A 14,159-nucleotide genomic window follows, 5' to 3' on the forward strand; every position below is an offset into this window, starting at 1 on the left:
CAGTGGCAGTGATTCTCCTGCTTACCCCGACTCAAAACCTAGGAGTCAACTTTGACCTCCCCTGCTCTCTTTCCTCCACAGCCAACCACTTACCAAAGTCCTTGGAAGTCTACCTTCACAATGTCTCTTTCCCATCCTCTCCATCCCCACAGCAATCACTCTTGTTCAAGCCCTTGCTATCTCCCCCTTGAACTATGGCAGTGGCCTCCACACTGGTCACCCAGCCTTTGTATACTGCTCCCAGGTGTCCTAAGGCACAGCTCCAGTCCTGATATGCCTGTCACATCAAGTCCTGTCTCCTCAACCTGGGGTTCAAGGCTTCCCTTGCTCTCCTTCTAGGACTTTAGCCAACTTCCCAGACTTGTCCTGCCTCCACTAACTACCCTCCAACCCCACCCCATCCCTGCCTATTTGCAATCGCCCCTCCTTCAAGACCCTGATTCTCCCTACTGGATGTGCCTGTCTTCAGAATTTCATTCCTTCAACAAACATGAATTGAGTACCTATTATTTTCCAAGCCCTATGCTAGGAGCTGTAGGTAATAGAAATATGAATACAACAGTATTCTTCCCTTGTGGCACTCTGGCTAAGGAGCTAGAAAGACAGATATAAACAACTCGAAATCCTTATCAGGCTGCCTCTGACTCCTATCCTGTGGGCTCTTCCCCTCAGCCTATAAATATACTTTTAAGACCCTCCCATCTTAAAATACCACCCTACTCCAGTCCCACCCCTGTACCAAACTCTTTAAAAAAGGAGAGTGTATGTGTGTATTCTTACCGTCATTCTTTTTTTTTTCTTTATTTATATATTTTTGGCCACACCACATGGCATGCGAGATCCTAGTTCCCTCACCAGGGATCGAACCCACACCCCCTGCATTGGAAGGGCGGAGTCTTAACCACTGGACCACCAGGGAAGTCCCCATCATTCTTACCTCCACTTCTTCCCATCAACATTTCAGCCCCCTCCAGTCGGGCCTTGTCCACACCCTCCACTGACTTTGCTGCAGCAAAGATCTTCCCATGGACAAATCAGAAGATCACTCTGCCTTTATTTCACCTCTCTGCAACATCTCAAATCATCACCAGAACTGTTTCCTCTCCCTCTGTCCACCTCTGAAGTGTTGGCTGTTCCCCATGATTCTTTCCTCGCCTCTCTTCTCTTCTCTTACTCTGTAGGAAGCCTCCCATGCCGGCCAAGGCAATTCCTTGGCAATTCTCATCCAATTCCTTTATGTCATTGATAACTCCCAAATCTATAACACATATTCTGTATCTTAGGCCCAACCTCTCGCCTGAATTGCAGACCACTGTATCCTCACGATTCTGACCCTAAACATGCTCCCCGTTGAACCCCCCTCACACATATACACCCCACCACGAACCCTTGTCCTCTGCTTGTATTCCTCACCCTGTCACTGTACCTCCTACACAGTGGGAAATCCTTGACTCTCTCTTCTTCCTTACTTCCCACATCCAACTCATTGTTTAGTCCTATTGATGCTATCTTTTAAGTTTTTCACTCTCGGTTCCTCCCAGAACTGTTCTGGCTCAGGCCCTGTTACCACTCAACATGGCTCTAGCACCAACCTTGTCACTGGTCTCCCTATTTGCATTCCTCCCCTCAAATTCCATTCCATTCTCTACACTGTAGCCATTGAGCCATCTCAAGTGCCCAGCTGACCTGTTCATCCCCTCATTTCCAAGCTCCCCCAAGTTTCCATTCACTTATGCCACAAATAGTTACTTGCCACCTCCTAGGGACAAGCACTGTTTTGGGAACTGGCACTGACAGTGGGAAGCAAAAGAGTGTTCGGCCCTCGTGGACCTTCTAGTCTGGGATCAGGTCAAATGCCTTAGTGTGGGGAACACGCAGCGCCTACCGTGAAACTCATCCTGCCTCCCCAGCCTCGTGTCCTGATCCTCCTTATGCCCTACCCTCGAGCAACATCAAATTGTGCTAAATATGCTGTTCCATTCCACAGTCCCTGCTCTTGCCCAGGCTCTCTTGTGGATGCCTCCCTCCCATCCACCAGGCCCCCTTTGCAGACCCCGCCCTACACAGTCACTTCCTCTGGGGTAGTTTAGAGGCTCCTATGTGTAGTGCTGATCTCCAGAATGACCTGGGTTCAAATCTCACACCACACGTGCTAGCTGTGTGATCTCTGTCAAGTTATCTGACTATTCTGTGCTTCCGATTCTCATCTTAAAATGGAAGTAGGGCTTCCCTGGTGGCGCAGTGGTTGAGAGTCTGCCTGCCGATGCAGGGGACACGGGTTCATGCCCCAGCCTGGGAAAATCCCACATGCTGTGGAGCGGCTGGGCCCGTGAGCCATGGCCACTGAGCCTGCGCGTCCAGAGCCTGTGCTCCGCAACAGGAGAGGCCACAACAGTGAGAGGCCCGCATACCGCAAAAAAAAAAAAAAAAAAAAAATGGAAGTAATTCTAGAACCTCCATATGAGTTGGTTGTGAGAATTGTCAGTCCATAAAAAGTGCGCAGACACTTTAAGTGCCTGACACATAAGAAGCCTTTAATCAATATTAACTGTTAACTGTTATTGACATAGAAAACAAACTATGGTCACCAAAGGGGGAAGAGGGGATAACTTAGGAGTTTGGAATTAACATATACACACTACTGTATATAAAATAGATAACCAACAAGGACCTACTGTATAGCACAGGGAACTATATTCAATATCTTGTAATAATCTATAAGGGAAGAGAATCTGAAAAATAATATATATATGCATATATACGTATAACTGAATCAGTTTGCTGTACATCAGAAACTAACACAACATTGTAAATCAACTATACTTCAATTTTTAAAAAGAGAAAAAACATTGACTGTTATTACTTGTGACTTTAGTATTATTGTCATACCTCTCATCATACTGACCCCTCCTACTAAGCATATCTTACAATCTTTGCACCCCAGTGACTAACCTAATCAGGTTAAGTACTTAATAAAGTATCTATTAAGTACCTACTGACACCTAGTCAGTAGGTACTTAACAAATATTGAAGAAAGGATAAAAGGATTGGCTGTTCGGGGTTTGTGGTTTGGTTTCCTGTGACCACATAGGATTAGGAAGGAATAACAACAACCTTAAAGCTTCTTCTGAATATCTTCTTGACCAAATAACTAAGCGTATGCTGTTTGCATTGCATGAGCAAGAGCTGGAGGGGAGTGAGCAAGGAAGGCACATTGAGCTGGCCTGAACTGAGCAAGACTGAGCTATTTTCCTTTCTTTATTCATTGACTCTTGGGTCGAGAAGGGACCAGCTCCCCTCAAGTGCTATTCCCTTCCACTCCCACCCTTCAGCCCCACCTCATCCTTTCCATTTGCCCCATTCCTGCTACCATGTTCCCCTCAAACACGCATAAATGGAAACCCAGAAAGCAAAAGGAGCGCTGAGGAAAAAGGGGAAGGGGTGGAGAAGGGTTTTAGCACCTCCCTCCTTCCTTTGCTGAGATCAAAGCCAGCGTTTGCACTTGTCAGCCGGCTGGGCTCTTTCATACCCTGCTCCACCTGTCTGGGAATCGCATTGCCGCTTGCCTGTTTCCTTTCCTGTTCAACACTGGAGGTCAATTTCAGGGTACGGCTTTGAGCTATTTCTAGTGCTGGCCAAATCCCTCCACCTCCAACATCTTTGTCTTATTGATCGGATTTCCTTTCCACCTAGCAAGTAAGTAAGGGCAGGAAGCTATGAGAGAAGTCAGTTTCTCCACCGGCTCTAGGCGGAGCTCATGGTTTAAACAAGCGGGAAGCCACTGGGGCTGCTGGGCTTTGTCTGGCAGGAGGAACAGGCTCTTCTTTCTGCATCGTGGGGGGCCCCCAGTGCTTGGCCCAACATCCCCCAGGGTCTGGGTGAGGCACTGGTTAGGCAATAGCTTCTTGCCTCAGAAGAAGGGAATTCGCATGTACTGACATCCTACCCTGTGCTGGGCCCTGTGGTCGGCCCTTTAATGTATATTATCTCTGTGATTCCTAACAACCCAGCCAGGTCAGGATTTATCATTCCTCTGGTAGCAAGGACTGAAAGAGATTACGAAGCTCGCCTGAGGCACACAGCTCAATCGGGTATGAAAATCCAGCTCTGCCTAACTCCGAGGCTGGGGCTCTTCCCGCCTCATCATGCTTCCTCAAGAGCCGAGAAAACTGTTCATGCCATAAATTGGCTCCTTGCATTATTCCACAGAATTAACTGAATGGCCGGCTAAACCTTTTGTGAATTAATGTAATTCAACATAATTTTAAAGTAAAGGTTGAAGGAAATTCAACTCTACAGGCTCTGCAAAGAGAATGCGACAGAAGTTTCTGCCTTTGCAGAGTTCATGGTCCCGTAGAAAGGAGTTAACAAGTGCAAAACTAAAAGCATAATATAACACAGAAACAAATACCACGAGAGAGCCAGAGAGGGGAAGAGGGCACCACACCACCTTTGCCTTAGATACAGCCTCTGCCTTCCCGGTGCCTGTCACTTCCCCCCCAAGCAGAGCCTCCCAAGGCTAGGACCAGTCAGTTGCCATGTGGAACTGGATCACAAAACAGGGACTTTCTTAAATCATCTGGGTCCCCTAGCCTAAGAATAGTGCGAATAAGCAGGACCTGGGAATAATATTTGATTGGCAAAGGTGGGGAGATGTTTAGGAGCCCACACTCACCTGCAGCCAGCCTGCTTCAGCAAAGAATGGGTTATTTATGGGTTAGTTAAAGCCAGGTGCTCATGCAGCCAGGACAGGAGCCTTGATCCCAGTCAAGCTGAGCTCTCACGTGGCAGTCACTTCTGGCCCCAGCTGACCGTCTTGCAACCGTGTGCTCTTGGCCCAAGAGGGGGCTAAAGCCAGAGAACGCGGCTGAGCGTGCGGCAGGCCCTCACAATGAGGACACGTTGTTCCAGACGCTCAGCCCGAAACAGATAGCTCACAACATGCCTTGCTGACGGAGGATCAGCAGTGTTATCTTCGTAGATAGAGGCAGAACATTCCCTCCTCCTAGACCTCAGCAAGGCCCCCTGACTCTGATTTTTATAGCACTTTGATGCCACGGGTTTGGGTCCCCCACAGTGGCTTCTTTGTTGCAGCTGCCTTTCTTCTATTGCTCTCTCTAAACCCGTCTTTCCATACCCGTGAAATGAGTGTACTACTTGACACCTTCTGGAGGAGGAGAGGCCGTCCAAGGAGAGAGGGCCACACCTGTTTGAAGCCTTCTCTTCCAGAGCCAAGCCCACGAGGTTCTCGGGCTTGGACTGAGGGGCCCTCCTTGGCTAAAAATACAAACCTCTCAGGTTTCTTTGATCAGAATGGGGGAGTTAGTTTCTGGATGTGTCCCCCAGGTAACCCCTCTTGTCCATTCCATATATGGATGTGGTAAAGATGATCTCTACTCAAGGCCTCTTCTATCTACAGAATTCGGGGCTTCAGGCATCAGAGAGTAATAACCCCAGCAGGAAGGAACTAGACCCCTCTTTCCTTTTTAGTTCAGTCCAAAAAAAAAAGCATTATAAGCATTGGCACAGTCTTGGTCATTTTTCTTTTAATTAGATGTGTGGAGTCTTCTGTCATGGATGTGCAAAAGCCATCTCCCCATCAAATTACTCCCATAGATTCCACAAAGACACTGTTAGAATCCCTAGAGATTGTTCCACAACCTCTCCCACAGTGCCAGATGTACATCCAGACTCTTAACAAGGATAATTTGGTGGCAATGGCAATCACCCTGGATTATTTTTTTAGAGGCTCTTTGAATGACATCAAATTCATGACACATACCAAGATCCCTTTTGCTCATGCCCTCTGTACCATTTTTTTCCATGGAATTTGAATTTCCCTGGCTTACTTACCACCTAACAATATCACTATTGAAAGCACATAATGTTAAGGACCATATGCTCTCTCTCCAGAGAGTGTGCACAAATACTATTTCTGTTAAAAACTAAACAGAAATAGTAGCTTTGCATATTTCCCATTCAAAGGCTTATCCCAATTGAATGATTCCCTTTGTCATGGGGTGTTTTTCCCCAAGCGGGCCCTAATAGAGAAGCTGAATCAGATATTGTGACTTAGCAAAGGTCACAAGGAATCATCTAGTGAACTAGAAATAGAATCCAAAGACCTTTATTTTGATTCCCTGCATTTAAAAACAAATAAACTCTACTACGGAGAAAGAAAAACTAGAGAAACCAGGCTCATTTGACATTCCGGGTCAGGGAATTCAAGGCAACCAAAACTAACAGGCAGCTGCCTTGGTCTGTGAGGACCAAGGAGGTGACTAAGGCACAGGTGCTGCCTGCCTTCAAGGAGTTGATAATCCAGTGCAGGGAGATCAGGTCGCTGTTGAAAAATCTCTACACACTGCAGAACGTGCTTGGGAACACCCAGAGCACCCCAGAGGAGGGTTTGTCCATCTTCACAGCCCCCGCAGCAGCCGGCACAGTGACCTGTATGTGACATGCCGGCAAGCACTGTCGATTTGTTGAACAGGGGCCATAAGAGATGTACCAACAGAACACTCTGGGGGTTGGTGGAGAATGAGGGACAGCTTTGTGAAGGAGGTGACATTTGAGCTATGCCTAGAAGGATGGGGAGGTTTTTCATAGGCAGCAGGGGTTGGGGGAGGGCCTTTGCAGACCCCAGGAAAGAGCAATGGCAAAGATACTCGGGGGGGAGGGGGGGCGGGGTGGGGGAACCAAGCCCAGTCTCATTTGGGAGAGCCCAGAGCAGGCCAGTGTGGCTAGAGAACAGGGGATAGAGAGGCTAGAGAGAAAAATTGAGACGTGAGCAGAGAGGACCTTGAACACCAAGCCAAAGAATTTCACAGTGGACTGTCATGGGAGGTTTGAAAATGGGGAACGGTTTCCTGCTGCATCCTCCTGCCCTGCCCACCTGGACCTCCCTTACCTTGTCAGTAGCGGTGGATTTCTCTTGATTGTTCTGTTTGTATGTGGTTTGGTTTGGAGGTTTTCTGTGGTTTAGTTTGTTTTTTGGCCTTTCCCTTTTCCTTACAGTTTTTCACAGCATATGGTCCTGATTATGTGCTGGAAATCACGCCAAGCTGCCGGCCAGACCGCAATGAGCCCCACCGAGTCCAGCAAATCCTCAACTACATCAAAGGTGAGCACCACCCCTCGAGTCCTGCCCTCCTCATTCCACCCAGCTTGTGGTGACCCATCAGTGGGGACTTCCCCCAATACCATTTGTCATTTGGTGGCTAATCTTTACACCGACTTGGAAGGGAAACCTCTTCTTGGCCTGAGAGCTTGTAGTTGGAATTCCACGCTGGTCACTCTGGTTGGGATTGTCATTTGGCCAGCTAATGTCACCTTCAGGGGAACAAAAGGTTCAACTTTAGGCACCTCCAGTGGAAAGCCAGTTCTAAAGTGTGCCCTGGAACTCTCCCTTTGAAAAGGGCAACAGTAAAATTCTCTCTAAGATGAGGGAAAATCAAGTCAATTCAGACTTGGGGTTGGGGGTAGGGGTGAAGGGTGCTCACAGACATTCTGTTCCAATGTGTTCCCTTGGTTCAGTAGAGCCTCAAGTGACTGTGAGCCCACAATGAGTAGTCAGGGATTCTGAAGCCCTGGGAGTGGGTTCCCCAGTCTCATTTAGAGATGTGGCTGTTGCCCTATCCTTCCCTTCCCTAAGGCTGGCCTCCAATTATTCTGGCCTCTGGACAGAGGGAAAATGACAGTCATCAGGTTATCACCCTCTTGATCACACTGTCCACTAGCTGTTTGGGGACACTATTGGTAGAGCCCCCCTCCCAACCCCAGCTGCTGCTTCTCAACTCAACTCACTTCACCTACCATTTTTTAAAAGTCGTTTTGGCACCCACATTCCTATTTAATTGAATGTGTGTACGTGTGCATATTTTTCTGGATCCTAATTATTTGCAAAGTTAAGAGGCCAAAGGTATCACATTGCCTATCCTGGAGAGTGAAATTCCCATGTTTATTCATCTAACAACCAAGATAGCACCAGTTCTCCTAACTTTGACTCCCTCATTGGAATAGAATCTAGCATGAAAGGGAGGCCTATTCTGTGTCAGAGTTAATCTGAGGGAACACGTTGTACCCTGGGGGTCTTTGCCGAGGGTGATATTAAGGCCCCATCCTCTAGTACAGCCAAGTCTGTGACAACAGCTGAGTCCATACGCAGGGACTCCACATCCCAGGCTCCTTTGACCAGAGAAGCGTTTCTAAGCTCAAGAGTCATAGACTCATAAGGTTGTGCTCATAGCAATGCTTATTGCCCCTCTCAGGTGTCCCACATCCCTCAGCCTTTCCTTGACCCTGCAGTTTCAAGCCACCTCCCTCTGGCCTCTCAATGGCTACCAGCCTCAGAAGTCCTCACTTCCTAACCAAATCCTCCTCCCTCCTCCAACCTTTTTAAGGCCTTTAAAATCTTTCTTTTCCTGGCCCTTCTTCAGCCCTTCTCACTGCGTTGCAGCCCCAATTAACACTCATGCTCCCACCCTAGTTTCCTACTGCCCTTCTCAGATCCTGGACCAACTTCTCTTACCCCTTTTCCTTCTACCTTGCCATTTTCCCCTCATCCAGTCTCTAAATCCTGGTAGAGCACAGACAAAGCAATAGAAACAGAGAAACTAAACAAGGCTCTGCAGCTACTTGCTCACACCTGGGTATGTGCAGATATCTGTATGCCCTCATGCTTTCCTGCACACACACCCAGGCACTTATCTCCAGAGACAGGTGACATCTTGCTATTGAGGAAATGGAAATGACAAGGGAGAGAAGACATAAGGAAAGTAATTCAAAGGGAAGAGAACTAGGAAAGGTAAGAAACCCAAAAGAGGAATAAATTTTGAAAAGACTTGAGATAAAAGATTAGTTTGAGGGTTGGTTAAAAAATAGTAATAATAATAATAATAAATCTTAGAGGATATGTAAGTTACATGGAAGTCAAGATTTTTTAAAAGATTTTTTAAAAGATCCAAAAATGGACAGAAGACCTAAATAGACATTTCTCCAGGGAGGATATACAGACTGCCAACAAGCACATGAAGGAATGCTCAACATCATTAATCATTAGAGAAATGCAAATCAAAACTACAATGAGATATCATCTCACACTGGTCAGAATGGCCCTCATCAAAAAATCTAGAAACAATAAATGCTGGAGAGGATGTAGAGAAAAGGGAACACTCTTGCACTGCTGTTGGGAATGTGAATTGGTACAGCCACTATGGAGAACAGTATGGAGGTTCCTTAAAAAACTACAAATAGAACTACCATATGACCCAGCAATCCCACTACTGGGCATATACCCTGAGAAAACCATAATTCAAAAAGAGTCATGTACCAAAATGTTCATTGCAGCTCTATTTACAATAGCCCGGAGATGGAAACAACCTAAGTGTCCATCATCGGATGAATGGATAAAGAAGATGTGGCACATGTGTACAATGGAGTATTACTCAGCCATAAAAATAAACGAAATTGAGCTATTTGTAATGAGGTGGATAGACCTAGAGTCTGTCATACAGAGTGAAGGAAGTCAGAAAGAGAAAGACAAATACCGTATGCTAACACATATATATGGAATTTAAGGGGGAAAAATGTCATGAAGAACCTAGGGGTAAGACAGGAATAAAGACACAGACCTACTAGAGAATGGACTTGAGGATATGGGGAGGGGGAAGGGTAAGCTGTGACAAAGCGAGAGAGAGACATGGACATACATACACTACCAAACGTAAGGTAGATAGCTACTGGGAAGCAGCTGCATAGCACAGGGAGATCAGCTAGGTGCTTTGTGACCGCCTGGAGGGGTGGGATAGGGAGGGTGGGAGGGAGAGAGATGGAAGAGGGAAGAGATATGGGAACATATGTATATGTATAACTGATTCACTTTGTTATAAAGCAGAAACTAACACACAATTGTAAAGCAATTATACTCCAATAAAGATGTAAAAAAAAAAAGATCCTAATAGATTAAAGCAATATTCTGGCTGCAACGCCATGAAATTAAACTGGGAGAAAATATATGGACTAGGAATTGGGTCCTCAAAAGCAACTGGACACACACAAGATGGGAAACATGGCTTTGCAGCATTTTGTCTGCAAGAGAGTTAGGGAGTTTCGTCAGTGTGAGTCACCAAGGCAAGGTGGCCTCCAGAGATGCTAATGCAGTATCGACCTCACTTTAAAAGAACTGGAGACAAATAGGAGCATATGCTCCAGGAGGTCAGTTAGGATGGGGAGAGAACTGGAGCCCAGGCTCCAAGAGGTCTGGTTGGAGGAGCTGGGCTTTTGGAGAAAAGAAGACCCAGGGGGATGTGGTCCTATATCTCTGAGAGGCTGTCACAGAGCAGAGGGCATAGACAGAGTCTATGCGGTCACAGGGCACAGATCTAGGCTCCATGTGTAGATATTATTAAAAGGCAGATTTTCATTCAAGAGAAAGAAGAATTTTCTAACGATTAGAGCTGTCCAAAGTGGAACAGACTGCCCAGAAAGGAATGAGGTCTCTATTGCTGGAGACATACAAGTAGAGGCAAGACAGTCACTTGACTGTCATATCGTAGACAGACTCCTGCATTTGGACGAGGGTGATTATACTAGGTTATTTTCAAGGTTCCTTCCAATCCTAAGATTCTAGGATGCTGTACATTAAAATGAGAAAATAGAAAAACAATAAAAAGAAGATGATGAGAGTGCAGGGGTTGGTAGATGAGTCACAGTTGGGGGGGGCACAGGGGAGGTAATGCTGTGTATAGGAAAGAACTGATGAGGAGAAGAAAAGAAACTAGGTGGCTGAGAGTGGGTGGGGAGCCAGGACAGCAAGTAGAATGGCTATAGAATACTAGGAATCTTCAGATTTTTCCATTTAGCCATCCCTTTCATATTGACAAAGTCTTGTGTTCTAGCCATGCAAATGAGCAGAGCACATAAGTCCAGAACCAAAAAGAAATTCAGTTGAACCTAGAAGAAATGAGGCTAGAAAGAAGTCCAAATGTTGCTAAAAATGGCCAGGCTAACCTGCTATACTGAGACCGTGCCCCTCCAGCCTGGTGACGCATGCTGCCATCAGATAGTGTGTTGCCATGACAATGGTCAGTGTGGAAAGGCTGCTGAATTTTCTGCATTCTGAAAGATTTTCCTGAACCTGCCTACAAGACTATCATTTGTTCTTGCATATAAAACCTCTGTGAGGCTGGCCATTTCTCTCAGTGCCTCCCTTCCCCCACTCATTCCCACCCCCCATTAAAAACAAAGGTAGTGGGGCAGAGGCAAGGATTATTTGGGGGAGGTGGGTGGCAATGAGGGAGTGGATGGATTAAGCTCCACTCTATGGGAAGGAGTTTCACCAGCATATCTGGTTGAATTTGTTTAACCTTTGAGCTTGGATTTTCTCTCTTTCTCACATCCCTTAGAAGCACACACACACACAAAAAGCACAAAAGGTGGGATTTTTAATCTATTGGAGATGAAACCTGAGGAGGTTCATCGTATAGAGATGCATTCCATATGCCACAGGATGACTGGAGGCACAGGCAGATTTGGACCTCACCTTATCCCATCTTTACTGCCCATTAGACTTTCTAAGAGAGAAAAATAACAAAAATAAAACTATGGAGAGTCCATTCAAGCTGTTAGCTTTATACAGAGAAAAGCTATGTGTTGCTCCCACAAATTGTTCTTCTCGTGCCAATGAATCTTGAAGATATGTGTCATTGTTCACAAGGAAGTGTGGGTTACAGAGTGGATCGCTCAGCCTAGCTCATGACCACTACTGTAAAATCACCCTCACACCATCTTCATGTGCTCAAACTTGTTTGTCTTTCCTCTCTGGTTGACGTACTCCAGAGGAGTTGGCTCACAGTGAACCTTCCAGAGTTGGAACAGTGCTGATGTGATCAATCCCCAGAGGCAGCTAGCTCCCTGAGCCTGCCTAGCTCTGCATGGGGAAACAGGGGTAGAGGTTTTCTAATCCCTGGTACTGATGACATTTGAATTAAGTAAAAGTCCCTAGGGGGCCAAAAGCTTCATGTTGCAGCCCAGGCCCGACCTGGTGGGTGAGGGGGAGGGAAGGTGAGTTGTGTATATGTGAGTATGTGTTGCAGTTGTAACTGGAGGTTTCTACACTTGCTCTATGTTCCCATATTCTACCCCAAGTTTGCCTAAGTTAGAAAAGTAAACAAGTGGGACCAGGAGGAAAGGAGCAGGAGGAGAAGAGGAGGTGGGGGGAGGACACAAGAGGAAAGAGCAGGCCTTGTGCCCATCTGCCCTTTCTGACCCTTAAAGAAGGAGGCTTAGTATGGCAGCCTCTATGGTGCTGGGTTGGGGAGATGGACCAGCAAACTGATATGGGTGTGGGGAGAGACACCACAGGAGAAATAATAAGAATAATAGCTACTATTTATCTTACAGATGAGGAATTCAGAGAGTTTCAGAGAGGATAAATGACTTGGCCAAGGTTACCTTTATTCAGTCATTCAGCAAGGAATTACTAAGCACCTACTCTGTGCCACACACTGTGCTAATAGGTGGTGGAGCAGACATTTGACCCCGGGTCTGTCTGAATTGAGACTTTGGAGTCAGGCTCTTTGGCCTTACCAGTGCCCCTCCTCTCTTTGCAGTGTTGCCCTATCAAGCCTACTCATTATCTGCTTTTTCCAATTACCCCTGGTAAACCCCTCCCACCTTGTACTACACACCCGGCTCCTTCCTTGTGGCTGATCCAAAGCATCTGAAATCTGATGTCTCTCTGGAAATGGGAGGAAATCAGCCATGGACAACATTTGAAATTCTGGTCCCTGACCTAGGTCTTTTAGCCATGCCCCTCTCACCCCACCATACTGTAATTGAAATGTCCACTCCATTTTGAGATGAGTAGAGAAGTAAAAGAGAAGGACAGAAGGTGGACGAAGCCAGCCCACATGACTCCTGCTGCCTGAAGTGTGCTGTGGTCACCAGGCCCAGCCTATTTACAGTTCCACAGCCCCAAGCTGAGACCCTTTGCACATCTACCGGTAATATTCTTGGGAGAACCACTGTGCTGAATGTAAGCAGCACCTCCTCTAGCAGCCTGAAGTCTGGGATTGACATTCTTCTAGGGACTAGCAATTGGGGCATCAGGTCTGGGCATGTCCAAGGCCTGTTGGAGCCCCCAGCTTGAAACAGTGCTCCTGCCCTGTGGGACTCTACACAATGGAAACTCGGCTTACTTCCACACCTTCTCTTGCTTCCTGAGAAGCCATGAGGGTAAATTGAAAGTCAGGGTTAGTCCCAAGACAGACTGACCATTTGCTTTAGGGCTTCTTGAAAGGACTTTGGAGCAGGATAGTGGAGGCTACTCTGAGCCAATTTGCGTGACTTCAGGTGAGGATCTCTGTGATGTCCATCCCTTATCTCCCTTTGCCATCCCCTATCCTTTCTTCATCCCTCTTCAGCCCACTGTGGTCTCTTCCAGGAGCCTCGCTTGCTTCACTAAAGTGTGTAAGAATTGGAAAGGTTGGTTATTGTTGTTGTTACTGTCATTATTAAACAAAAAATTTGTAAATATATCATGCTGAAAATTTTAGAAATTCTAAAATGAAAATGAAGGCTGCTCCCCAAAGTTCTAGTAACTTTGACGGCGGCTTTTAACAAACGATGAAAACCCTTGGCAGGTTACTTTTTTTTTTTTTTTTTTTAATTTATTATTTATTTATTTATGGCTGTGTTGGGTCTTCGTTTCTGTGCGAGGGCTTTCTCTAGTTGCGGCGAGCGGGGGCCACTCTTCATCGCGGTGCGCGGGCCTCTCACTGTCGCGGCCTCTCCTGTTGCGGAGCACAGGCTCCAGATGCGCAGGCTCAGTAGTTGTGGCGCACGGGCTTAGTTGCTCCGCGGCATGTGGGATCTTCCCAGACCAGGGCTCGAACCCGTGTCCCCTGCATTGGCAGGCAGATTCTTAACCACTGCGCCACCAGGGAAGCCCCTGGCAGGTTACTTTTGAAGACTTGAAATACCTACCTAAATCCAGGAGGTGGGAACTCCCATTATTGAAAGCCTAGTGTGCGTCACCATGCTGGATTCTTTACATACTTGATCTCATTTCATCCTCACTATTACCTCATGAGGTAGGAAACTGGTGCCCGCAGAGCTAACGTAACATGCCCGCAGTCACGTAACAAGTAAGTGGTGAC

The 14,159-nt window shown here is 46.7% G+C and overlaps 1 protein-coding gene across 1 annotated transcript in view; it reads left to right on the forward strand.

Moving 5' to 3' along the window:
* HDAC8 (histone deacetylase 8) overlaps positions 1 to 14,159 on the forward strand; it is a 240,343-nt gene that overhangs the window by 207,311 nt on the left and 18,873 nt on the right. The window contains exon 10 of the mRNA XM_081223206.1: positions 7,018 to 7,123. Coding sequence (XP_081079332.1) covers positions 7,018 to 7,123 — 106 coding nt within the window. The remainder of the gene's footprint in view (positions 1 to 7,017; positions 7,124 to 14,159) is intronic.

This window comes from Mesoplodon bidens, assembly GCF_964165515.1.
Source record: "Mesoplodon bidens genome assembly, chromosome: X".
NCBI classification, from domain to species: Eukaryota; Metazoa; Chordata; class Mammalia; order Artiodactyla; family Ziphiidae; genus Mesoplodon; species Mesoplodon bidens.